Source organism: Budorcas taxicolor, chromosome 10, assembly GCF_023091745.1.
Source record: "Budorcas taxicolor isolate Tak-1 chromosome 10, Takin1.1, whole genome shotgun sequence".
Taxonomy (NCBI): Eukaryota; Metazoa; Chordata; class Mammalia; order Artiodactyla; family Bovidae; genus Budorcas; species Budorcas taxicolor.
The window spans coordinates 98,003,613-98,031,315 of record NC_068919.1 but is presented as its reverse complement, the minus strand read 5'-3'; the positions used below and the strand labels follow the sequence as shown (position 1 = coordinate 98,031,315).

At 48.6% G+C, this 27,703-nt stretch overlaps 1 protein-coding gene across 1 annotated transcript in view; it reads left to right on the top strand.

The window, feature by feature from the left end:
• KCNK10 (potassium two pore domain channel subfamily K member 10) overlaps positions 1 to 27,382 on the top strand; it is a 154,032-nt gene extending 126,650 nt beyond the window's left edge. Inside the window, 3 exon segments of the mRNA XM_052646954.1 lie at positions 18,918 to 19,104; positions 24,617 to 24,759; positions 26,762 to 27,382. Coding sequence (XP_052502914.1) covers positions 18,918 to 19,104; positions 24,617 to 24,759; positions 26,762 to 27,382 — 951 coding nt within the window.
• Positions 27,383 to 27,703: the final 321 nt, after the last annotated feature.

Here is a 27,703-nt window from a genome sequence, read left to right as displayed (position 1 = left end):
CACGTTCTGCTTTTCCAGTCATCCGTCTGTCGATAGGCTCTGGGGTTGCTTGGCCTTTCAACATTTGGGAACAACGCCACTCAGACTGTGGGTGTGCAAGTGTCTGTTCGAGGCCCTGTTTTTAATTCCTTTGGGGGTACAGCCAGGAATGGGATGGCCGGAGCATACGGGGATTCTGCTTTATTTTGCGAGGAGCTGCACTCTTTTCCCTTCCCGCCAGCGATGCAGAAGGCTGCCAGCCGCTGCACATCTTCACCAGCCCTTGTTCTTTCCTTTTCCTTTAACTTTCATAGGCCGCAGAGACTGACGTGCTGGCTGTCCCCTTCAGTCGTGGGGGACAGAGTGGACAGGCTGCCCACCCTCCCCTCCAGCCGAGTCTCCACCACCCTCCCCTCCGGCCGAGTCTCCATCCCCAGGCGTGCCCCACCCGGTGCCCCTGGCCCTGGCCCGCCCGCCTGGGCCTCTGCGGGCTGCTGACGCCTGGTTCCTGCCCGGCCCTGCTGCTCTGAAAGCCCTGCCTTCGCCTTGTAGGGATTCAGTCTCCAGCTGCCCACTGTGCCTGCTCGTTCATACCTGTCCCCAGGTCGGCTGCCTAGTCAGTAATCAAATAAGGCCTCCTGTGTTCTCCACACGGCGGGGGTATATGACAGTGAAGACAGACAGTCCCTTCTCCCAAGGAGGAAACAGACTTGATGAAGACCAGTGTCCATCGTGAGGCCTGGGTCGGGCAGATGGCCTCGGAAGTCATTCAGCCTCAGGGCATAAGCCTTGAGCTGTCACTCACCAGCCATGTGACCCCGGGCGATGCCTCAGGTTCCTTGTTTGAAAAATGGAGATTAAAAACAGGAGCTACTGCCTTGGGCACTTAGTTGATCATGAGAGCAATGCCTGGCATCCGAGTAGCACCTAGTAGATGTTACTTACTGTTTAGCTTCGGGAGCTCAGGCTGGGGCCTTGTGAATTCCAGCTTGTGTATTTGACGTGACACGTCTTCAGTGATGCACCTGTCTTATGTAGCTAATGGATTATTCTCTTTAATTAAAACATGAAGGCTTTGAAGCTAAGGGATACTCTGCCTTTCGTTTACTTTTCTTCTTTTTCTGCGAGATCTTTGCTTCCTAACCAGGGATTGCACCCAGGCGCCCTGCAGTGGAAGTGCAGAGTTCTAACCACTGGACTGGCAGAGGATTCTCCTCAGCCTTTCTTTTCCTGTCTGCCTCTGGCACCTGCTGAGCCAAGTGCTTTGCCCACGTAGTCACTCAGTCACATCCAACTCTTTGTGAGCCCGTGGACTGTGGCCCACCAGACTCCTCTGTCCATGGGATTCTCCAGGCAAGAAGGTAGCTGTTTCTTTCTCCAGGGCATCTTCCTGACCCGGGGATTGAGCCCGGGTCTCCTGCACTGCAGGTGGATTCGGAGTGGGTTGCCATTTCTCTCTCCAGGGTATCTTCCCAAACCCAGGGATTGAACCCTCATCTCTTGCATCTTCTGAACTGGCAGGCGGACTCTTTACCACTGAGCCACCTGGGAAGTGCTTCTGAGGCATTCAGTAAGTACATATTGATGGTGAATTGGAAAGAGAAACAGATTCCTTTCCACACACCCAACATGTGCAGGCTATGCAGCGGCCCCAGGGAACCCGACTGAAGAAGGGATGCTTACTAAGGCAGCCTTCGGTGCTACCCTTTGAGGGACGGACGTGGAGGTGGGTGGGGCTGGGGAAAAGAAGTGGCTGAGCAGTAACAGACAAAGGGACTCTGATGGACAGGAGGAGTTGGGCCTGGGACGGAGTTCCAGCATCAGTTATTACCTTAGGAGGAAAAGATGCACTGGGCATATGAATCGGCAAAGGAAGAATCCGGAAGGTCTGAGCGAGCTCCTGCCGTTCGTCTGAGCCAGAGGGGAGGTTGTGCCTTTCATTAGTTGCAGCTGCTTAGGCAGATGTGTCCATGGTGTTCCACCGCGGAGCACGGAGAGAGTCCATGGTGTTCCACCGCGGAGCACGGAGAGATGCGGGGGAAAAGAAAGTGAAAGGGGGAAAACGAATTTATGTCAGTTACACATTGGTCGCCTCTTCACTCGCATGTGCTCTTACCAGATCTGGGACACACAGGGCCGTACATATGTTTTATAAAGCAGCAAGGAGTTCCAAGACTTTACTCCCCAAAGATGCCTGGCTCCTCAAATGTCACCTGGGGACCCCCCTGGAAGATGGATTTTGCTGTGCAGCTGTTCAGAGACTGCGTTCTTGCCACCAGGGCTCCACTTAGACTGAGCAATGTCCCTTGGGTTCGTTTTTTTCCAATCCTTGGCAGAAGTAAATTTTACTGTAAACAACATCAACACCATTTCTACCTGAGCCTGGGGAATGGTTGAAGGGCTTGTGTTAGATTGTTATTATTCATATTTGGCTGTCTCCCCATCCACATTCCGCACCCACCTCGCTTCTGTCTCAGGTTAAATAGATACAGATGAACGTGATCGGCATCTCGTATCAGTTACCGGGGTCTTCCCTTGCAATTCGATCAACGCTTTGCACTTTAGTTTGAACACTTAGAAACAGGAATCTAGAGCTTGCAGTTAAGAAAAAAAAAGCAAAGGAATTTATGTGTGATTTTTAAGGATAGCACAGGATAGCACAGAAGCTTCTGTGTGATTTTTTTTTTTTCAAAATGAATTTTATCAAGGACGGTAACAGAGTTGGCACCAAAACTAACAAGAAAGCAAACATCAACATTTGAAACGGAACGCATGCCATCTAAGGGCCATATGGCGTGCTGGCAGTGTTATCACCATTTTCTTTTTGGCTTTCATCCTTTTCCTGACATCGCTATCAGCTTCTTGCCTCTGTTACTCTTTAAAAACAAGTCTCAGTCGTCCTTATCCCTTTGATTCTGTATGTCCGGTGGGTGTCTTTTTCTCCTACCTTCCCTTTGGAGGCCTGTCAACTTTTCCTCCAGGGAAGAAGGGGAAGAATACCTGTCCAGATGGCTGGATAAACATGTGACACCTGCTTCTAGGAGCCTCTCCGGGGGGTAGTTGGAGGCTTAGATGAGACCGCTCTCTGCCTGAAAAATGGGCATGTTGCTTCTGTCTCTTTTCTAGTGTTTTAAAAAAGTGATCACGTCGTTAGCTTTAATAATATTTTGAGAAATGTCTTGAATTCAGATTCTCTCCAGTTATTAGGGAAACAGCAACAGAAAAAGAACTCACCAACCGGATGAGGAAAGTTCATCTTGGTCAAATTGTTTTAAACAATGGGTGGAATAGGTGTGGGAGACTAAGGTACGAAACTCTGCTTCCAGACTAAGAGTCATGGAGATGAAATGTACAGCGGGGGGAATACAGTCAGTAATACTGGAATGTCTCCACGTGGTGACAGATGGTAACTAGATGTGGTGCAGTGACCCCTTTGTAATATACAGAAATATCAAACCACTGTATTCTGCATCGGGAACTAATGTAAGTGTTGTAGGTCAACTATGCTTCAAAAATTCATTATAATTTTTTTTTTTTTAAAGCTTTTCACAGTTAACATCCTTTCTTAGAGTAAGATCCTTAATGATAGTGTTTGGGGAGAAATCTCTGCGGAAGGGGAAATTCCAAAGGCCTGTGAATTTGGCCCAAAGGGCAGCCCTCTTTCATCTCCAGATTTCTGCGTGTTTGTGCGCGCGCTCGGTCGCTCAGTGGCGTCAGACTCTCTGCGACCCCACAGACTGTAGCCTGCAGGGCTCCTCTGTCCAAGGAATTTTCCAGGCAAGAATACTGGAGTGGGTTGCCATTTCCTACTCTAGGGATCTTCCCAAACCCAGGGGTTGAACCCCGTCTCCTGTGTCTCCAGCATTGGCAGGTGGATTCTTTACCACTGAGCCACCTGGGAAGCCTCCTACACAGTTCAGTAAACCCAATACTGAATCAGACCTCTCCTTCTTCAAAGTGCTAGGCAATATTCTTACTGCCTTTATTTCACCTTCAATCGCCCAACACCCCCTTTTAGAACAACGATTTATGACCGTTCCTTTACTACATGCAAACGAATTTCATACGTAGTACAACTTAACCTACACACCATTTTCTAACTGCAAGATGAAGGAAAAATAAAAGCAAGGTAATTTATAATAAAGGAATCATATTTTTGTAAGAGGTGCTTGGTCATGAATCCCTGGGAGACACACGGATGTGGTTAGACCTTGCATCTATTAATACATGTCAGATGCAGAGGCCGGGCCAGGTGTGTTACATCAGTGACTAAGCTGCCACGGGGACTTTCTTGCCAGGACTGTGGTTTTCCAAGATAGAGAGCAGTTGTTGGCAAGGGTCCAACCTGTCAAAATTCAGCCTTCTTGCTGGATTTTACGTTGGAGTCATAGTCTTAGGAAATTCAGCCTGTATCAAAACTGTGCAAAAAGAACTGTGTGTGCGAATGTTTGTTTACCTAGAAGGGAGTTATGTTCTCAGCTCCTGAATTTTCCTCGGTGGTCATTCACGTTAAATTTGAGATAATCCTTTGACTTAAGACCCTAACTCCTCACCCATTATGTGCCAGGAGGGCCCAATCCAGTGGTGACCACCACAAACATCCTCACAGATTTACTAGTCACCTGCTGCTGCTGCTGCTAAGTCACTTCAGTCGTGTCCGACTCTGTGCCACCCCATAGACAGCAGCCCACCAGCCTCCCCCGTCCCTGGGATTCTCCAGGCAAGAACCCTGGAGCGGGTTGCCATTGCTTTCTCCAACGCATGAAAGTGAAAAGGGAAAGTGAAGTCGCTCAGTCATGTCCGAGTCTTAGCGACCCCAATGGACTGCAGCCTACCAGGCTCCTCCGTCCATGGGATTCTCCAGGCAAGAACACTGGAGTGGGGTGCCATTGCCTTCTCCGAGTCACCTCCTAGGGTGTTATAAAGCAAATGGGGTTATAAAACAATTTTCAGGAAGTGCCTGTATAACTTGCAGGAATATACACAGTTGCTTTTCCCTTTTCTCCAGGTGCTAAGAAACAGGGAGCGAGCGTAGAAAAAGACACCTTGCAGGGCCCCCTGGATGCGGGGTTAGGGGGGCAACAAGCAGGAAGACGGCAGTTCGGGGAGACAGGGGAACGTGCAAGGAAGGCGGATGGCAGGGAGCAGGGCTCGGTAACGGAGCCGGCGGAGGCGGCCTGTGGCGTTCGGCGGGGTAAACGGGGCTCTGCCAGCCTGAAAGGGGAAGGAGATCCCAGCGGATGGGACAGCCTGGAAAAAGACACAGGAGCGCGGGCAGGTGCAGGGTTTGGGCACCGATAGGTGATCAGCCCCTTGGAGGGTAAGATACAGGAAGACGCGGAGTGTGGACCCGCTCAGGGGGCGGCGTGTGTGTGCCAGGCGCGGGGCTGCCCAGCGGCTCTGCTCGGGAAGGGCTCGCCGCACCCCGCGTCCCGGGGAACAGGAGGCGGTGCAGGCGGGGCGGTTACTGCTCTGGAGCAAGGCCGCGTCCTCGCAGGTTCGGCGGCCGCCTCCGCAGCGGTGCCGGGGTTCGGAAGGCCGTCTCAGAGGGGCCCGTCTCTCTTACTTTGCCTTGGGCCGAAGCTACTGCCCCTGCTCTTTCTGGTGTTCCCGCCAAGGCAGGGTCCTCGCCCGCTTCCCCCAAGAGAGGAAGACACAGCGCACGGTTTCCAGGGCCTTCGTGCAGTTTCTCTGGGGACGGCTAGAGCACAGTCGTCTGTAGCATGGGGGTCCCTTCCTCTCTCTCCCTCTGCCCCCTCCTCTCGCTGTCCCCCTCGTTCTCTCCACCTCGCCTCCTTTCCTTTCACTGCAAAGATGACAAAAGAGGTAGACGGTCGCTGGAGAGACGTTGGAAACACGGAAGGGTACTAAGGAGGGGAAAAAAATCACGTCAAATTCTGTTGTCCAAAGAGACCATCAGGAACATGTGGATGATGGTTCTTCCGAGGCTTGTCTCTTTGCATTTCTGTGTCGCCTCGACGCCTGGTGCCCCAGCAGGCCCCTCCCTAGCTCTGTTTTCTTCTGGTCCTTGCAAGGATCTTCGCTCTTGTGTGGCGCTGTCGGGGCTTCCCAGGTGGTGCTAGTGGTAAAGAACCGGCCTGCCAATGCAGGCAGAGGTAAGAGGCAGGTTCGATCCCTGAGTTGGGAAGGGCCCCTGGAGGAGGGCATGGCAACCCTCCCCAGTCTTCTTGCCTGGTGAATTCCATGGACCGAGGAGCCTGGCGGGCTACAGGCGATAGGGTCACAAAGAATCAGACTTGACTGAAGCAACTGAGCACACGAGTGCCCTTGTCTGTCCTGGCCACAGCCTGATCCTCTCCGTCAGCTCCTCCGGATTACATTTTTCCTCTCACCCTGGACCTCTCTTGGCAATGCTGCTGGCCCCTCCTGCAGGTGGCAGACCCCTCTGCCTTGGTTGGTACTTGCTCCTGCCCCACAGGTCTGGAGGCTGGCACCATGCTTCCCGTAACTATCCATCTGAGGAGTGGATAGAGCCTCTTCTACACCACAGTTGAAACTTTTTCTTTTTTTTTTTAAGATTTAGGAATGTCAGAGGGATATTACCTAAAGCAGTTAAATCACATCTGATTGTAGTTCTGCCTGATCTTAAGAGTCCAGGATTCCAGTGGGGAACCCATTCCAGGCCACATCCCTGACCTGCCTCCAAGTGGCTGAAGCCAGCTTACCCTGACCTCCAGGAGTGGCAGTTTAGCTGAATCAAGAGACACCAAAAATGGCTGCTTTAAACAAAAAATAAAAACAAAAACAAATTTAAAGCTATTGTATAGCTACTGAATTCCTGAGATGGATGGAGACCTAGATTTGGGAGGCACCCAGGCAAGAGCCGTGACCCAGTCATGCCGCGGAACTAGACCTGTAAGAAGCCATGACTGTGTCTGCTGGGCAGACAGCACCAAGCCCTGCTGCCCCCTGATTCTGGGCCCCCGATGCTGCTGCACCTGCCTTTGTGACCATCCCTGGAAATGGGATATAATACCACCGTTGGGGCCACCAGTCCCAGAACGGAGTCCGCATGGTCCGTGCCTCTGTCTGTAACACCAGTAGCGGTGTGCTGCCTGCTGCCTGCCCCGCCCTCCTGCCCCTCGACCTCATGGAAGCACCCGTCTGGTCCTATTCAGCTCCGCCTTGATCTTGGCAAGGCTCTCGCTCCTCGTCTTGACCCCACCCAGTGTCTCGGTCCCCCAGTCTTCGCTGAAGAGACACAGGAGGATCCAGGACTCATCGGGGTGGGCTGTGCGCAGGTGGTGAAGCAGGCGGTCCCGCCCCAGGGGAGAGCTCTGCATCAGACCCCTGCCTCCCTGCCTCTGGTCCTGCACTCTGGGGGTCCTGCCTGGCAGAACCTAGGGAGGCTCAGTCCCTCTCAGCTTCCTTCCTCTCCAGGCTGAGTGGACATTCTACCCCTTCTCTGGGTCCATCCCTAGCTAAGTCTTATCCAGTCTCTGGGAGACGAAGAAGTGGTTACATGCCTCTGAGAATCTTCACCTCTCATTTAAGAATGGCCTTTGGGATTCCAGAGGGGGAGGACACAGGAAACAGCCTTCAGATGAGCACTTCAGGACCCGCTCTGCCACACCTGCTCACTACTGCCTGGTTCAGGGTCTGGCTTCTGTCTCTCTGGCTGGATGAGCTGGGGTTGCATGCTTCTGTCCTTGCAGTAGGGAGACCAGGGAAGTGAGTCGCTGGCATTCTTCAGCTTCTGTGCTGGGAAGAGGCCTCTGTCTTTCACTAGACCAAAGAAGAGGGCTCAGATGATGGGCAGACAAAAAGGAGTGACCGGTACCCTCTAATGTGGTCATGTCCTAGGATCTGATTCCATCACGATGTGATAGTAGGGTGGTTAGTTGGCCTTCAACAGAGTCACGATGGTCTTGAAGAGCACACTTCCAGCTGGGTGTCACCAGGGTGGGTCCAGGTCCATTTTCTAGTCTTTTTCAACATAAGGAGAACATCAGAAGGCCTGGATGTCTTTTTTTTAACATTGTCTTTGGCGGCTGCGGGGGGGTTGTCTCCATTTCTGGTTCTCTCAGGAGAATTATTCACATAAGAGCATGCACATCTCTGTTCAACATTTGACAGGATTGAAGTCATCTAAAACTGTATGTGAAGGAGAATATGTTTCTAAAGAAATTGTCATCTGCAGAGACGCAGCCCCTACCTAAGCATGGACCACTATGTATTACTTTTTCGTACAGAGCATGTGATGTTCACGCCTGCTATCATTTGCATAGCTAAACAGCCTCATCATTTCATGAATTATGAAGGAATTTATATGCTTTTGTCATTACATTAAGCTCCATTAAAGGGTTTGTATATAACTTAATTCTCTTAAAAGGAAAAGCTATGCGAATGAACTAACAACAGGAACATTTATTGTGTGTGTTCACTTAGTAATACAAATAGGATTCTGACTGGTCGTGTCTAATCAAATCCGCATTCTAATGGAATCCATTCTAATCAAGTTAAAGAACAATGCTACTTTTTAATAATTGTGGGAGAATGGTCGATGCATAAGTAGAGGTGAATTATGAATTTATTTGCCCACAATGCATGCACACTTGGGAGGTCCTTGAGGCATTTGTGTAAATTTTGATACAAAGAGGACAAATCTATCAGGGAGTCAGGATACCCACCTTGGATGATTGCCATGAGGTTGTCAATGAAAACGTCATTAGGAGCGGGAACCAACCAAAGTATGTCACGTCTGAGTTCATTAGTGCCTCCTGGGCCTCCTTTGGGGCCGCCTGTGTCCAGCACCAGTCTGCTGCCTTGAATCACTTGCAGTAGCCCCCTTCACTACCATGGTGGTTTTAGTCACGTCTGACTCTTTGCAACCCCATCGACTCCTCCCCATGGAGCCTGCCAGGCTCCTCTGTCCATGGGATTCCCCAGGCAAGAATACTGGAATGGGTTGCCATTCCCTTTTCCAGGGGAACTTCCTGACCCAGGATCAAACCCGAGTCTCCCGCATTGCAGGCAGATTCTTTACTGACTCAAGTCACAAGGGAAGCCTCGTTACTACCATGGGTGAATCTTTTTCTTGAATTTTTATCAGGGTATAGAAGGAAATGGCAACCTACTCCAGTGTTCTTGCCTGGAGAATCCCATGGACAGAGGAGCCTGGCGGGCTATAGTCCATGGGGTTGCAAGAGTTGGACACAGCTTAGTGACCAAACCACCAACCACGGTTGCTCTGCAATGCTGTGTTGGCTTCTGCTGTGCAGCAGAGTGCGTCAGCCATACATATACCTCCATCCCCTCTTTCTTGGGTTTCCTTCTTGCGCAGGTCGCCACAGATTGCTGACTAGGTTCCCTGTGCTGCACAGCAGTCAGTGATTTATTTTTATACATAGTTGTGTGTCAATCCCAACCTCCCAATTCATCCCCCCCACATATCTACAGATTTGTTCTCTATGTCTGTCTCTCTATTCCTGCCCTGGAAATAGGTTCATCTATACCATTATTCTAGATTCCACATATATGTGTTAATAATATACAATATTTTTTTTTCTCTTGGGTAGATCTTTTTAAAAAACTTTTCATTTTATATTGAAGTATAGCCGATTAACAATGTGATAGTTTCCAGTAGACAGCAAAGAGACTCAGCCATATATATGCATGTAACCATTCTCCCCCAATCTCCCCTCCCATCCAGGCTGCCATATAACATTGAGCAGAGTTCCCTGTGCTATGCAGTAGGTCCTCACTGGTTATCCATTTTAAATAAAGCAGTGTGCACATGTCCATCCTGAGCTCCCTACCTGTCCCTTCCCCTTGTACTTCCCTCTTGGGTGATCTCGGGCTGTGTATGTGGGAGGATGGGACAGACCTATAGCATCACCTGGTCTCCATACTGTGGTTTGGTGAGTGCTGTTTGCTTCGCTCAAGCTGTGATGATCTGTTTGCTTCTGTGATTGTTTAATGCTTGTCTTGGCTCCACTAGGTCTGTGAGGCTGGTGGCCGTTCTGTTTTGCTCACCTGTGGATTTATCTCTATAACAGATGGAAGAGTAGTGCCTGATAAATATTTATTGAATGAAAGAATAGAAAAGTTATAGGATTCGACTTCATTCACAGCTTGAGAAATATTCTGCTAAAGACAAATTCTCAGCTCTGGATGCTTCTGTCAAATTCCCTCAGCACAGGGCTTCCCAGTTTAAGATTTATTTCTGTGTGACTTTCTATGAAACTGTGTTCCATTCTTATTTAAACTTCTCTGTTCTCAGTCTAACTAGAAAGATCAAGCATCTCTCTCTCCTCTGTTTTCTTTCTGTCTCTCAAACAGAGAGGTACAAACCCAGCTGAAAGCCTTCTTATACCTCCAAGAAAATTCTAGACCCCTAAAACCATTATTCCGTCTTGCTTTCTAAACCCTTAAGTCATTTTCTCTATTATGCTCATCCTTCTCAAAGACTTTCTTAATTTTTCTTGCTTCTCATTGCCTCCTTTCTCATTCACACATCTTTCCCTTATATGATTTTTTAATGCTTGTTTCATTATTTTTGTAGATGCATATGGGTGGGCATTCCTACGAGATTTCATTAAAAAGTGTCTAAAAAGAAAGAAGGAAAGAAAGAGTGTAACTAATGAGAAGGGGATCGCTCACTACTTGCCCGATAAAACCCAGGAATTTTTACAGTTATTGATGCAATAATACTCAGGTGCTTTTTAAGGTGTTAACCTAAATCTGGTTAATCTTGGGGGCTTTCTTCAGATCTTCCAACAGGTAAGATAAACGAGGCCACAGAAAACACATGCTTGTTTGTCACTTATCTTGATTCCTGGACATGTAGACAGTTATTTCAGAAAGCTCACAAATGCCTTCTCCCTGGGCTACACACACCCAAGGTGGGGGCATTTGAAGGCTTTCTTCTCTCCCATCCCCTTTAGATGCCCTTGGATGCTGGTTCCAGGCAACAGTGACATGGCTGAGAGACGCCAGAAAAGGCGAGAAAGACTGAAGAGCTCCTTCATGAGCCACAGTGGGGCACAGGACCACTGGGCTGACCCACTGTGCTAGGCGGCTGCCTTCTGACCACTGATCCCAGCTCCCCCCTCACCAAACCTGCCCCCCACCCCAGTCCCTGGGCGAGGTTCTTGTCTCTCCTTGACAGCTCCAGCCAGGACTGGTCTTTCCCAATTCCTTATCTCCTTTCAGGAAAGCATTCTCAGCAAAAGGCTCACAGTAATCTCCTTCTTTTCCTTTTTTGTTACATGTGTTCCTTCCTGGTGAGGGGCCACAATCTAAAGTAGGGAATTCACCTTCCATTGAAAAGAATTTGCTGCATACTACATGATCTGACCTCTTTCTCTGCCTTATCAGTTCAGTTCAGTTCAGTCGCTCAGTCGTGTCTGACTCTGTGCGACCCCATGTATCGCAGCCCGCCAGGCCTCCCTGTCCATTACCAACTCCCGGAGTTCACTCAGACTCACGTCCATTGAGTCGGTGATGCCATCCAGCCATCTCATCCTCTGTCGTCCCCTTCTCCTCCTGACCCCAATCCCTCCCAGCATCAGAGTCTTTTCCAATGAGTCAGCTCTTCGCATGAGGTGGCCAGCTATCACCAAAATTAAAACAAATAAACAAACACATGGTATCAGGGGCACTGGAGGAGGGAGACTTGAGATGATTGGGGTCTTTGAAAGAAGCAAGTAAATGGCATCCCCTTTTTTCCACCCAAGGTATGAGCCAACTGAGAAATAAGGCGAACCAGATGACAGATTGAAATCCAGTGTTGTTGCATCCCCTCAATACTGGAGAATTTGGCTTATGTCTGAGGAAAAAAGGGCTTCTTCATACAATCTGAGAATTAGACAGGAGATCATAAGTGGGTGTGCCTTGAGGGCAGCTGTTTCCCAAAAAGAAGAAGAGAGGAAGACGCTGGGTTCTCAGGTCCTGTGTCAGAGTGAGAGGCTAGAGAGGGGTCACGTGTGTTACAGCACGTGGAGCCCCGTGGACAAGGGCAGAAGCATCAGGGACGGGAAGGAACATTTATTCCGTTCGGGTGCTCTTCTGTCTTGACTGCTGTGGCCTGCTTGGCTGATGCACTGTGACCTTGAACCCTTGTTAGCAAGAGAAGAGCACATCCACCTTTCAGCTGTCTGTAGCGTTGTTTCCATAGCATTATTATTGTCTGCTTGTGCACGTGATGGTGGAGAGGGCATTGTGGGGTGGGAACATTGTTTGTTTTGCTGCTGATATCTGGGTAAAGCAAACTCAGAAGCTGGCTAGGTGAGCAGCTGGGTGTGGCGTCTGTCGGGATTGCCAGCAGTTAGGCTGTTGGTGCGGCTCATCAGGAAGTGGCCCTGTCCTCCCCTTTCCATGGGCCTGCCTTTCATACCTCAACTAAAGAGGAGGACCTCTCTTCAGCCAGGGTTACATCTGCACTGGTGTGATCACTTACTTGTTCTGATTTCTAGGACATAGCTTCTGAGGGCTTAGCTAACAAAGATCCATATATCTTCTATTATAGGTACACTGTTGTTGTTTTTTTTTAAATTCTAGGATTTATTATTTAGACAATGTGTAAGGTTTTACAGACACTGAATCATTTGCAAGCAACAGTCAACCTGCGGCATATCTGTGATTTTCTTCCCCAAACTTAGATGCACCGTACTGATTTTCCTTGAACTTAAGACAAATCACAACTTGTACAAAGTTTTGCTTTTGGTTTGGTATCAAAGCTCCTGTTGTTTTTCAGTTGCTCAGTCGTGTCTGACTCTTTGTGACCCCATGGACTGCAGCAGGCCCAGTCTTCCCTGTCCTTCACTATCTTCCTGAGTTTGCTCAGACTCATGTCTATCGAGTCAGTGATGCCACCCAACCGTCTCATCCTCTGTCGTTCCCTTCTCCTCCTGCCGAGAAGGGAACGACATGCTATGCCAGAATAAATATGCTAGAGTTTGGCCTATAGCTTAGTGGGTTCCAATAAAATCTGGCTTGAAGTGATTGCTGATATAGTTCTTTCAAATGTATTTTGCTGTTGCTTCTTTTTTATTTAAATTTTTACAATGTTGTGTTTGGTTTTGGCATACGACAATGCAAATCAGCCATAATTATTTGTATTTCACTTGCAATAGCTACAAGATTAATCACTGGGATGTCATTAGGTAAAAACTTTTCCTTCAATGGCGAGACCAGGGCTGGGCACCATGGACAGCGCCATAAAGACTTCAGCCAAAGACTCAGATGTTCCCAGCCTGCCCCAGCCAGCTAGACTTTGTGTGCACGGGGAAGGGAACTTCTTTCTCTCTCTCTTTTTAACTGCTATATCCCTTGCAATTAGAACAACCTTTGATATGTAAAAGGTTGTTAGTAATTATGTGCTGAATGAATTACCTGGTTGAGTTTTGAGTGCAAAATCTTGTGTTCCAATAGAGTATTTTCTTCAAATGTGGAAAGGCACAGAATTTTTGAAAAGAAAACTTTCAAAGGTTTTAATTAAAGTGATCTTGGAGTGGAGCTGCGGAGAATTTTTTATTATTTCTGGATTTTGTCTCCATCCCAGGTGCACCTGGGACGCGGTGATAAAATCCAGTGAAACAGTGATAAAATCCAGGTCTGAAACTGTGATGAAAACCATTTAATTGCATATACCAGAAGCCTTTTCTAAAACTTTGCCTGGTGATACCAGCAAAGCACTGAACTGACCAAAAATCTGTTGGACGCTGCAGTGTGGCTCAGAGGCAGATGCTAGATACAACCGTTTTGGGCGTTAGATACTATCCATTTGTGTAATCTGTATCCACTTTTTTTTTTTTTGGTGTAGATACTCTCCTGCTATTGCACGGGACATTTTCAGGAGGCTCCATGGAGATTTTACTGCACGATTCTCACTAATGTGTGTTTATACTATCTCTGCCATGGAGATTATAGGCAAATGGTGTTTAAAAGCTCTCCTCATAGTTTATACAATTGCTGGTACTACATGGTTATTTGTTGTGATGGTGAAACCATTAGTTAGAACTGGACTTTTAGAAAGGAGTCTTTGTGGAAAACATAATAATATCAGAAAATAAAGTTGGCTCTTTTGTGAGGCAGCTTCTATTATCTTTCCATTTTGAGAAATCATTTTCAGCTCAAGCGTATTACCATGGTGATGTGTTTGCATTTCAACAAAACAAACCTGAACCATAAACTAGAGCTCTGCCTGTCTAGCTCCCGTCCTAGGATTTTTATTGCAGTATCTTTATTATTCAGTGAAATCTCCAATGTCCGTGGCTAAAAATCACAGCAAATAAAGTTTCTCAGAACAATCGGATCACTAATCTCAGAATTGTAAGAAATCGCATAAAAGCAAAAAAAAGAGTAGATGTTAGAGAGGGGTAAAAAAATAAAAAAAGAAATAGCCCACAGATGAATGGAAATATACTTGTTCTCCAAAATGAGATTGTGGAAATAAACAAGCATGGTAGGGCATCGTGCTTAATGGGAACTGGGTGTGTGGCTTCGCCCTCTGAGGTCTGAAGCAGGTAAACGCTGTCAGAATTGCTAGTATGTACATCCTGTCTCGAAGGAGCGCTCTGAGAACTGGCTCCCCTGTCTCCTGTGTGTGAAGCTTATTTTGCTTTTTGGAATAATTGCACATAATTTTGACAACTAAAAGAACTCTACAGGAGGTGAGGTTTGAGTTCCTCAAAAATTCCTACACTTAGCGCCAGCCAGCGGGAAATAGTTGTGCATAATGTCATTTGCATATGGAGAAAGAAAGACCACATCATCTAATCCACAAAGTGAGAAAACAAGATTTGGACAGATACATCCAAGTATTCTATCACTTCTGCCCAAATATTGTATCAAACCATCTCTTCCCAAATAACAGTTTTGTTAGCCTAGGAACACATTAACTCAGTCAGATCTGGGCTTTCACAAAGCTTTATGGTAACTGCTCTGCTTACTGGTAAATAAGCAAGGGGATTTTTGCCTAGCAACCCCACCGTGGAAACACAGCTTGACTCTCTAAGTGGCAGGGGAGTTGGGAGGGGCAAGGAACACAAGGGCGGTGCCTTTTAGGGACTCTCTGCAGCTGGTCCCTGACACCCCAAACATTATCTGCAATTCTTGTCAGTTTCAGAAGGATGATGAAAAAAGCTGGAGGGGCGGCGGGAGAAACTAACTGAAAGGAAAACAGAAAAGCTTCCAAGAGTGTGAGCTGAGACTGTCTGAGGGCTCAATCCTGGGTCAGCACAGAAGAACCAAGAGAAAACGAGGACTTGTTTCTTATTGAAAAAGGAGGTCATCATACGAGACAACGTATCCGGGAAGGGAAACCCAGCAGTGACCACCCGAAGCTAGACAGAGATTATCTTAAAGCCAGATGTGAGGGAATGTTCCTCCATAGCAGAGGGCAACGTTCAATGTGGGACTGCCCACATCTAAGGAAAGACTCGAACTTTTCCATCAGACAAGATCGGTAACAGTCATTAAGCATTTAGCGGGCACTGAGCTAAGCTTTCACACACTTATTTAATCTTCCAAACACTCCCGTGAGGCGGACTCTCTTATCTCCATTTTTAGAGGAAGAAACTGGTGCCCAGAGAAGTCGAGAAACTTGCCCAAGGTCGCTCAGTCACTTAGCAGTGGGGATGGAGTGTGTCAGGCAAGCTGCCCCAAGACTCCAACTTCTTACGCACCATTTTACAGTAGTGGTGAATGGGTGCAGAGCTAGGGGGGATGAGAAACCCAAAGATCTCTGGATGATGCGTTTGTGGTTCCACCGTGGAAGCTGCAGTTGAAAATGTTCAGTTAGGGCAACCGTTTTAAGTGTCTAGAGGACAGCATAAATGTGGGTCTCCAGAATAACACATACTATCAAAACCTTATGCCCATACCTCTTCCTTTTATAGTGAAGTACGGGTACACACAATTTCATACACCTACACACACACGCAAGACACTTGATTTTGTAAGTCCCTAAAATACCCTGATGATTTAAGCCTCTGGGGATTTGCTGAGCATCACCCTAGGATATCTGGAGGAAGTGGTCCAGGGACAGGCTGATTGGCTTGGGCAGTGAGCAGTGGTGAAATGCGAACTTGCGGATAAACTCTCTGACAGATAACGCCATTAAAATGCCACGCTCTAGCCTCTGTTGCACACCTCCCTTTGCCACCAAACAAATGCTGCCCGGTGCCATCATCTCTTTTGCCCACCTCCTGGAGCCTGGGAATGGCTCCAGCTTCCCACGCACTTGCCACTCTCCTCTGCCAGCCTCAGCCTCATTTGGATTGCACTTGCGTTCACATCCTAATTTCTGACTTAACAAGTGTCCTGCAAACATTTAATTCACTTTAATTTCATTATGCATTTGAAGAGGATGATTTATTGAGGGGGGAAATGATGTTCCGTTGCCAGCAATTAGATTAACTTAATGATCTATGATAAAAATTTCCTTTTGGGCTTTGGCTTTTGTCCGTGTTTACAGACAAAAGTAGGCTAATAATAATAATAACGAAGTTCCTGGATTCTCAGAGGGGTCTTAACTCCCCCTCCAAGTTCTACAAGATCTAATATGGAAATGCATGAAATGGGTAAAACATTCTTTGTGGTTCTCAGGTAGTTTGTCTTGTCACAGTACTTTCATTTGTGGGAAAAAATGTGTATTTTCATATGCAAAAATATCAATAAATTATCTTTGTTTTGATGGCTTTCCTGAGGAGATGGGAACTATACAACAGCATGGATCAGTTTATCTCTTCCTGTTCCCACTGTGTATCCTGAGTACTCTCTTAGAAGTCAGAGAACTTGACTCCTTTTTATGAAGGATTGTATTTCTTTAGCTTTTCCTATGAATATTCAGGGACTAGCTTTCCTGATGGCTCAGATGGTTAAAGAATCTGCCTACAATGTGGGAGACCCACATTCGATCCCTGAGTCAAGAAGATCCCCTGGAGGAGGGCATGGCAACCCACTCCAGGATTCTTGCCTGGAGAATCCCATGGACAGAGGAGCCTGGGGGGGCTACAGTCCATGGGGTCACAAAGAGTCAGACACGACTTGGTGACTAACACTTTCATTTCGCTTATACTGATCTCAGTGCGGATTGAGATCTATGCAGATAAATATTTTCCACTATAACTCTTTTTTGTCACTTACCTGCCCACAGTTCCACCATATTGAACACACCCGGGACTCAGGGCCCTCGGCAGGTGGGACTGGTGCTTGTGAGTCTCGATTGCAGAGGACAGCAGCCTCCCACCACCCTTTCCCAGCTCTCATGTCCCTTCGCATTTCCCAGAGAAGAGGCGGTTCTGAGGTTTGTCTCTGTAAGTCAGGAAGGAAGAGGGGAGTGGGAGGAAGAGAAAGAGGGTCATAACCAACCTTCCTGTCTGGAGAACATGGTCATTTCCTGTCTGAGCTGTGTGGTCGGTCATAGGAGAATCTCTCTTGGCCTGGAAAACCTGGCTGGGGTGTCCCTGCCGTGAGGAAAGGTTAGGATTTCCAGGATGGTGACAGGATCGCCCAGTGACGAGGTTTTATTCTCAGCCTTCCTTCCTCAAAGGGGAAACAGGGTGGCCTGTTCTTCACGGAGGTTAGTCCGGTTTCTTTCCTTAGAGGAGTGCTCTGGCGACTCTGAACTGGTGAACTGTTGAGTAATTTGAAAAGCGGTTTCCATCCCTGCGCGCTGGACTGAGAGCTAATCACGGCTGCATTCTCCTCTCAGCTCTGCCTGATTAGCAGCATCTTATGCAAGCTCCTTCTGCGTCCATAAAATGCGGTGTCTGGATGCCAAATGCGCTCTGTACTCTGGACCTGCTCTTCCCCCTAATTCACCGGGAAGCGATGACTGGAAAATATTAATAGATCCATGGTAGAGATTTCCATATCGATTCCCTGAATGTGTGCTTTGCAGGGATTCAATCCAGGCAGTGTACAAAAGTCCGGGCACTCTGGTGTTAAACAGACATTTATGAGATGTTGAGTTTTTGGTCGAGTAATGGTGCCAGGGTCCCCTGATGACAGTCTCCAGTGGCAACCTGGGAGCTTTGAGAAGACCTAAACAGACTGTTCAGTTCGGAGGCGATGCCAGCGTTGTCTTGAGTGTCATTCAAGGGGACACCAGCACCTCCAGTCTGCCTCTGGTGCCCCATAGGTATGACTCCTTTGCCGCAATATCAGGGTCATTCCCAGTCTAGGTGCCTCTTCACCTCTTAGCTACTGAATCCTTCAGAAGCTGACTGGAGGTGGAGCTTCCGTTATTCGTTGTAGACACAGAGCCTGCCATTCAACGTGGACTCCTGTCCTGTCCCCTGATGCTTATACAGCCAGCAAACATGACGAGCACAGCACTGACTCAAACACACGCGTTTTAAAAGAAGAATGTGATATAAATGTACCGTCTCGGCGAGGGGCACGGGAAGGTGAAGAAGCACCCAGGCAGATGGTTGGAGTTCTGTCCCAACCGAGGGTGGGGTCAGGTCAGCTGTGTTTTTCTTTTCGTCCTAACCTTCTGGTCTGTCTCAGGAGCCACTTTTTCCAGCATGTGCCCTTTGACTTGAGGGAAGCCAGGTGCAAATCCATCACCACCACTGTGGAAGGAACCCCCAAACCTGTGCCTCCTGCAGAGGGTCAGTGAAGCCATGTGAGAAATGGCGGCAAAAATGGCCTTCTTGGGAAGCAGTCTCGTTTACACCAGTGAGGGGGTTAGAAAGTCAGCATTTGGGCTGCAGTCAGGGAACCACGCAAAGGATATTCAAGGGTTCTCTTGCCCAAGGACCACCGAGACCAGCTGGAAACTGCGGTCTGCACGTTTTTCTAGGAGAGGATCCACAGCTTTCATCAGATACCCCCCCAGCTGCCCACCAACAAGGAAAGGCCCAAAGCCACTGACATTTTTTTTCTCTCTCTCTACCTCTTGTCTTCCGAATCCAGGGTGATGGAGCTGACTTCCCTGTCTTTCTTTCTCCTTTGCTCTTCTTTAGAAAAAGCAAGTGAGTCAGACCAAGATCCGGGTCATCTCAACCATCCTGTTCATCTTGGCTGGCTGTGTCGTGTTTGTAACAATCCCTGCTGTCATCTTCAAATACATCGAGGGGTGGACGGCCCTGGAGTCCATTTACTTTGTGGTGGTCACCCTCACCACGGTGGGCTTTGGTGATTTTGTAGCAGGTAAGCACTCTGGAATATCCCAGTCACCGGGGCCCTGGTGGGGAAAGCATTTACTGTGGTCAGTGCTTTTCCAAACCACGAGGAAAGATGGAGCAACAAATGGGAAGGGCTCGGCATCACTGCTGCTGGGCACAGGCTTGCTCCAAACCTGCAGTCCCCTGTGGGGGGAACAGCAGCCGGCTGCTGTCTTGGGAGGAAGCCACTCTCTCTCCTCCCCGACTCAGGAGGCAGGCTATCTTCATCATCGTATGAATTATGACTTGCTGAGGTCCAGCCCCGGTGGATCCAGGGTAATTCGAAGCGGGGACAGTGTGGCGAGAGAGATATATAGATTTAGAGAGAGATAAGGAAAGAGTTTGCAGTTAAGAGGATAGAGGAGAGAAAGAGGCTGTATTCCTCGGTTTACATAGAAAGCCAATAAAGCCCAGAGACAAGGGACTTGAACCGTCTACGTAGGGCCACAGGCGCCCGCTTGAATAGCGGAGGGTGCCCTGCCTTGGGCTCCCTTTCATGTGGGTCTTAGAAGCCCAGGCAAATAAGTAGACATGGCGAGCCTCTATGCCCCAGATGGGAATCAGCCAGAAAATAGAGTAAGAAAGAAAAGAAGAGACGGGGGAACCAGTCTTTCCAGGAACTGGCCTATCCTTTATTGTCTAGAAAAGCTTTTATACTTTTGGTTATACATAGAGATCAATGGATAATACAAAATCATACAGTGTCAGCAGCCCTGACTCTTATTGAGACTAGGCTTTCTCCCTGCATACCTAGCTGTATCCACAAGTCTTAGGTGATTTACATCATCTTCTGGCCAGGAGGCCTATTAGCATTTTACGACCCTTTTCTGATAAGGGTCTGTCAACCAGAAAACTTATTTGGCTTACAAGTGTTGTTCTTTCCAAAGTCTGGTGCCACTCTCAGAAAGCACCAAATAAAGTTACATTCTTACATAACAAGGACACAACTATTTATAACAAAGAAAGAGGAATACAGTGATTTATAACAAAGAGAAAGTTCATTAACTCGAAAGTCTAGTGTTGCTAACATCAAAACTACTATATTCCTTTTTCTATATCCAATTACATTGATTAATATCCTTCAGGTGCCTAAAAGATAAAGAATATGGAGGCCTGGCAGCAGTCATTGACTCAACAGTGAAACCCATCACCAATATAATTTTTAGCTTTTTAGAAAAGGCTCTATGTCTTTAAGATGCTTTAAGCTTCGTGCCTGTCGAGGTTGGGAGCCGTAAACAATTCACATGCGTAGTTGTAAAAATCCAGACAGACTGGTCAGGTAAGTTAGAAAGCTATCAGAGGGGTTTAAGCGGAGACATTCTTTTTATGCCCAGGAGACTTATTAACTGGAGCTCTAAGTTAATTCTAAAAGAGGAAGGTGGTGGGGGACAGCCCCTGTTAATGTCAGAAGCATAAGTGAAAAGCTGGTTTTGGGGTTAGATGCTCGAGAAATTCCAGCGAGGCTGCCTTAAGGCCGGACTCGCCTTTGCCTGTTGGACCCCTTAACCTCATGACCTTTGCCACAGGCGGGACTCCTTGTGCTGGCTCCTGGCATCGACTGAAATGAATTTCTCATTGGATTTCAGGCTTCTGAATTGTATTAAGGCTCCTTGCACCAACTGATAAAGGCTATTTTAGCAAGTGGCAAAAATGAAGCTCTGGAGAGATGAGCATTGAGTTTAGCCTGCAGGGACCTGCAGATGAAGCTTCCTGATGCTGAAGGCAGAGTCACCATCCCTGGAAAAGTTGCTCCAGGCATGTCCAGATGCAGGACTAAAGACCCAGGTGGCCACCTGGAGTTGGAAACTGCCCCAAGGGAATTTAATATTATAATGGATCCTGCATGAATCTAGATAGACACCACAGCCTTCATTCTCAAAATAAATGCCAGTGAACCATGCTTAAGGAAGAAAAAGAAATCACCATCAAATTCTTCTAGGGACAGGGAGCTTAGAAACTGAAATGAAACCTGGCGTTTTACGTGTTTCGCTCTCCCAGTGTGGTGGGAAGGTAGGGATAGAAGGAGGAGGCCACCGCTCTCTTTCTGGATGGATTAGCTCTGGGTGGTCAGACAAATGCTCAGCTTCTACTCCCAGAAGTGAGCACTCTGACCCAGTAACTCTGTCATAACTTAATATATTTAAAGAGGCCAGGGATCCCCTCTTCTGGAATCTGGAGAAAGGGTAAATTCTGGAAAGGATGTTGAAGGTTGCTGTCTCCATGGTAATTCTAAGGAAACAGGCAACCGGAAGAGTAGTTTTGCAGCTATTCCAGCTAGGAAGGTGAAGGCCGAAGTTGCCTTTGTAGAAACAGCAGTTTTAATGTTTTCTTCCTTTTGACTGTCTTAAGGACTAAGAACTCACCAAGTCAGAGTGACTGAGAATTGCTTACACAGAGCCCAAGGCCTGGGGCCCCTCCCGCCTTGGCTTGTCCTCGATGCTCAGCTGCTGAGCAGCTCCCCAGCTTGGGCAGGAGGTCGCTTGGTGCCACTTGAGGAGAGGCCTGAATCTCTGGACAGACAGCGCACAGAGACAGGAGGACAGTACCAAGAGCGACTGTCCGGTCAATTCCTTAGCATCATCTGTAGCTGCTCTGTGGGGAAACTCATTGAGGTTCCAATCCCAGCTGCAGTTTGGAGCTATTTCACCGACATCTTTAAGTTCCCCAAAGTATCGTCTGCACTCTGCCGTAACTGCAGAGAGTCCTCTGTGCTAACTCTGGCCTGTCCAGAGGACTGTCTTCTGGAGGACACGTGGGGCAAACCCTGCTCTCTAATTGGTTGCTCCGTTCAGTCTGTTAATCTGGGTCACAAATAGCACAGCCTGGGGAACAGGAGATTCAAAAAACTGCTTATGATTTAAGTTTATTATTTATCCTTATGAGCCACGATGGGCCGTGAGCGCTTAGCACACACTGGCACTTGGCCTGATGTTTACTTACCTGGAAAGGCCGTGACCTCCACAGCCACAGACATAGCATGGCTTTGTTCTTTTGTTTTTTAGTGATCTTTAGCGATGGAAGATTGTAATGAATCTAATGGCCAAGTGTATAGATAAATACAAAGAACTGTTAGAAAGTTTTAAAGTCTATTTTGGTTGTAATTGGGTGAGAGGAAATGGACATGCTTTCCCGTGGGTTTTGGTAACAGTAACCACTGTACATGTAAATATGTCTCCTGCAGAGTACCTTTCTTTTTAAAAAGTTTTTTAAAATTTCTATTGAAATATAGTTGATTTACAATGTTGTGTTAGTGTCCGGTGTACAGCAAAGCGATTCAGTCATACACATATATGTTTCTATTCTTTTCCCATTCAGGTTATCACAGAATGTTGAGCTGCATAGTACTGTTTTAACTGCCTCACCTACCTCTGATTGCAGAACCATATTTCCTCTGCCCCGTAGTCTCTGCAGACTTGGGTCTGTTCTAATTCATGGTGCTGACCGCAATTGGACCAGGCCCTTCTAAGCTGCCATTTCCATAGCCTACAGAGACCAATCTGAAGCACTGCTGCCTTGGAACCCTGGAAGTGTGTCAATTAACAAGATACATTAACAAGAGCTGATGGTTGCTGTGATTTGACAAGGCATCAGCTTGGAAACAGAATCAGAACATCAATCACCATGCAGGATTAAGTGCTGGTTTATTTTGTAGCTGACTCACTTTAGGACAGTCTAACAACCCAACAAGCATTTTGCAACCCTGACTGACAGCACTTGAATTCCAGGCCAGCAGCTGATAAACGAACAGGCAGAAGGGTGTTTCCTGCCTTGTTTGCTAGCGCGTCCTAGTGACAATCTTTTGTGGACGATGGTGATTGGTTGGTAAATATTTACTTTCAGAGAGCTCCCAGGAAAAAGTGGCAGAGTTCTCCTGCCTAGTGCAGAGATGAAATGAACCTCAAGACTCACTTCATGTTGCAGAAAGTCCAGCAGTATCCTAGAGAAAGCTAGGGAGAGGGCAAGAATTGCCTGAAAGGGAAAAGCAAGGCAGTTAAACCAAACCAAGTGGGGTTTACCACAGAGCCCTCTAGCAAAGTTTGGAATTCTAATTTTCAGAAGTGGCGGTAGCTATGGAGACCTTGTGGGCTCTGTTGCAAACTGAGAAGTACCACAAGCCACAGAGCCTGCCCAGCCACCTTTGGGAGGTATTACTGATACCATAAGAGCTCAGTGCAGACTCAAAGGTGCTACGTGAGGTTACAACCACAACCCAGCGGGAAAGTCCAGTGACCATTCACCATTTGGCACAGTAATTACCAATCCATGGCTAATGTCGATTTTCTTAGAAATGGCCACAAGCCGGCTTCATTGGAAAATGACATCTCACAGACAGGTATTTCGTGAAGTGTCTTCACTTCTTTATGAGAGGGGGCTGGGCTTAGAATCTCTCTGTTGCTTGGCTACCTTGGGCAGGCTTGTAGAAGGTCTAGAATAAATAGGCTATTTACTTGGAATAAACGACTGGTCTTTTCAATGGAACAGCCAGCCAGTCAATGCAGTCAGGCAACTAGTCAATTTGGTTTGATGGATTTTTTTACTATAATCCCTATTTGTAAAATAAAGGGATTGAACTAGCTGGCCTTGAAGGTCCCTTTTTATTCTCACACAGTGATTCGAATTGACTCGGTCTAATTGACCCTATGGATCAGCATTATGTAAACACCATCCTTTGGTCAGCCTTAAATCACTATTGCCTGGGTCTCAGTCTCAGGGATACCATCAAGTCTAATTTTACTTCCACACACCTACTTCTCTCTTGGTAAATGCATATGTGCTTAAGGAGGAGATGGTGCCAAGAGTTCCAAACCATTTGAAATTATTTAACGGTCTTTTATTTTTTATTAAATTTAAGGCAGTTTAAGAAAAACTTGACAAAATCAACTACACCCCAATAAGAAAATTTAAAAAAAACCAAAACACAGAACTTGAAACTGGGCCTGCTCTGTTGTCCTCTAATTCAAGCCATTCATTGTCAAGCTCAAGTTTAAACTGGATGGATCAGGCTGGTCACTGACATATTTTTTGTTATTATGTATTGTGTGTTAAGGGCTTCCCTGGTAGCTCAGCTAGTAAAGAATCGGCCTGCAAGGCAAGAGACCCCATTTCGATTCCTGGGTTGGGAAAATCCTGTGGAGAAGGGATAGGCTACCCACTCCAGTATTCTCGCCAGGAGAATCCCATGGACAGAGGAGCCTGGCGGGTTACAGTCCATGGGGTCGCAAAGAGTCGAACAAGACTGAGCAACTAATCACAGCACATGATGTATTGAGATTATTGGTCAAGATTCAAAATAAGTGAAGCCACAGGTCAGGCTCCTTTGGGGAAGAGACACGACTTTTCCTTGCCCTCCCACCCTGCCACATCGCGTCTACAGCTGTTGGCCTCGACAGCTGAGTGTTGGATGGTGATGCGACCGCATCTCTGCTACACGGACTGGGATGCGTTTGCTTTGCGACGACCGTTTGCCGGATCCTGGTTAAAGTTGCACTTGTTTTCAGGGGGAAACGCCGGCATCAATTACCGGGAGTGGTACAAGCCCCTGGTGTGGTTCTGGATCCTCGTTGGCCTTGCCTACTTTGCTGCTGTCCTCAGCATGATCGGAGATTGGCTACGCGTTTTATCTAAAAAGACAAAAGAGGAGGTAGGATTCCTTTCAGATTCTCTGAATGTTCCTGAGGTCAGGAACATTCTCATCTCAAGAATTACCTGTCTCTATTCTATGGGCTAGACTATCTTCTACCAAGTGGAGGCCTCCTAGACGTCCTTGTTTGGAATCCTTGAATGGTTTTAAACGCCACGTTAAATGGGATAGCAGTTATTTCTGGATTCTTTCTTAGCAGGTGAGAAAAATCTGGTGACTCACTTACCAGCCCACAGCTCCTGGAAAAACTAGTAAATGGCAACTTATTTTTAAAAAAGGAAGTGAAAAAAAAAAAAATACCCAGACATAGTCAGCATAGGTAGACTGTAGTTGGGGGAGGTGTGCAGTTGCCCCCAATCAGCAAACGTGTCCATCTTCCTCAATTCCATATGAGACTGAGTTATTGAACTGTGGCCGGCCGTGGGGGGTGAGCTCACGGGCTCCCTTTCACTCATGTCCCCTCTGGGTTGTCAGATCTGTAGAAACAAATATACGTCTGCGGCCAGCGGCACACACACAACGGCCCTGCCTTCCTCAAAGCAATGTGCGTGGAAGCCTACACACAGGCAAGAAAAGGAATGGCTAGGGAGCAAATGTAGATTTTGTGATTAAAAAAAAAAAGAATGTCCATGTAGTTCTTCTGGAAAGAGAGGAAAAGAGATAAGAAAGAAGAAGGGTAAAGAGAAGAAAAGCAATAAAGAAAGGAAAGGAGATAAAACCTAAAGAAACAGAGGGACAGCCTGTTTAAGGGCGACCGTTCCCTGCCCAGGGTGCAGACATTCCCAGCGGAGTGTCCTGGGAGAGCCTCCTTAGTTGGCGCCATCTCCCACACCATTCCTGGGGGCAGAGGTTTAATTTTCCTGGCTTGCAGCAGTCTCCAGTCTGACTCCCCAGAGAGCTAACTGACCTGCTGAAAATCAGCCATAACAAAAGAGAACACTCAACAACATAAGTATTGACATTTCTCAGTGCAAAAATCCGAGTTACTCCTCTGCATAGGAAGCATGTTCAGTTCAGTTCAGTCGCTCAGTCGAGTCTTGTACTAACAGTCCTGCTGCAATAAAGCCTAGAGAGTTGGTCTTGATCCTCATGCAAGACTTTGCTCTGAGAAAGCACACGTTCTGTGGGCTTTGGCAGATGTCCCCTCCCTGCACCCTGAACATGGAAACTTGGTTATCAGGTACCCTGCGTGGGGGTGGGGGAGTGGTCTTAAACCAGCACAAGCCAGATAGCACAAGGTCATAGACAGCACTGCCTAGATATGGGGCGACACAGGACTTTCCTTTTTAGCACTAGGCCATTTTCAGGCTAATGGGGACGGGTGGAGCACTCTAACCCAGACAGAGGTCTTGGAGGGACAGGGCAGGGCAGGGGACCTGCTGGATACTGCTTTGTGCCCAGGGCCGAGCTAGGTGCCCGGCTACCTCACGTAACAGGAAAAGCTCTGAGCTAGACAAGACTGCCTCCCAGTTATGCAGCAGGAATGAAGCCGGACCACGGAAGGGTGAACCCAACAGACGCTAAGTCAGGTCCGTCCCCGAATCCAGGTGTCTGGCGGCGGTCGGGTTGCCCAGCACGTGCGCCTCTCGGAGGCACCTTAGTCCTGAGCGGGAAGGGCGAGGGTGGAAGTAGCCTCTCCTTCCCTTGGCGGGGCGGACGCAAAGCCACCGCCTCTGGGCCTCCTTCCCTCGAGGACCCCCGAGGGCTGCGGGCACGGGAGGGTGGTGGCGATGGGGGGCTGGTGGCAGTGGAAGGTCGTGGCGATTGGGGAATGGGTGCGATGCGGGGTGGGGGCGTTGGGGGGTGGGGGCGATGAAGGGGTGGGGGGATGGGGCGGTGGTAGCGATGGAGGGGGGTGCGATGGGGGCGGGGGCGGGCGGAGGCGGGTGCCCTGGCGCGGGGGGATGGCGGCGATGGGGGGCCAGTGGCGGGCGCCCGGGCGCGGGGCGTGGGGCGGGGGGCAGTGTCTCAGCGCCCGGTGGTCGCCCCGTCTCTCCGCCAGGTGGGCGAGATCAAGGCGCACGCGGCCGAGTGGAAGGCTAACGTGACGGCCGAGTTCCGGGAGACGCGGCGGCGGCTGAGCGTGGAGATCCATGACAAGCTGCAGCGCGCCGCCACCATCCGCAGCATGGAGCGCCGGCGCCTGGGCCTGGACCAGCGGGCGCACTCGCTCGACATGCTCTCGCCCGAGAAGCGCTCGGTGTTCGCCGCGCTCGACGCGGGCCGCTGCAAGGCCTCGTCCCAGGAGAGCATCGACCACCGGCCCAACAACCTGCGGCTGCAGGCGTCCGAGCCGCTGCAGAAGCGCGGGCAGGGCGCCTCCGAGGACAACATCGTCAACAAGCTGGGCTCCGCCTCCAGGCTCACCAAGAGAAAGAACCGCGACCTCCGGAAGGCCCTGCCCGAGGACGTGCACAGGTTCTACAGGACCCTCCGCCACTACTCCCTGGACGAGGAGAAGAAGGAGGAGGACACGGACAAGGGGTGCGGCTCGGGCCACTCCAGCACCGCCGTGCTCACCGACTGTGCCCAGCCGCCGGCCGGCGCGGGGGACAGCGTGGGACCCGCCGACGCCCAAGACGCGGAGCGTGACAGCAGCGCGCTGCTCGAAGCCAGAAACTAAGCGGGGAGGACGCAGTGGACGTGACCCAGCCTTGTCTTTTGTTTGTTTGTTTTTAAATAGATTCACCCTGAGACACGTGCCTTAAAACAAGACTTCTCGTTAGTCCGAAATTACATAGCGTCGAAGAAGATACTTCACTGTGCCATAAACGACCGAGAAAGCAAGCTCGCTCTGCCAAAAGGGAATCGAAAGAACAAGGACTTGGCTTTTGATCACAGCCGCAGCACACCCAGGGCGCCTTCGCGGGAGAGGGAGGTCATGGCCGCCGAGGTCCAGGGCACATGCCGGCGATGGATGCGGTCGCCCTGGGCAGCGCCACCG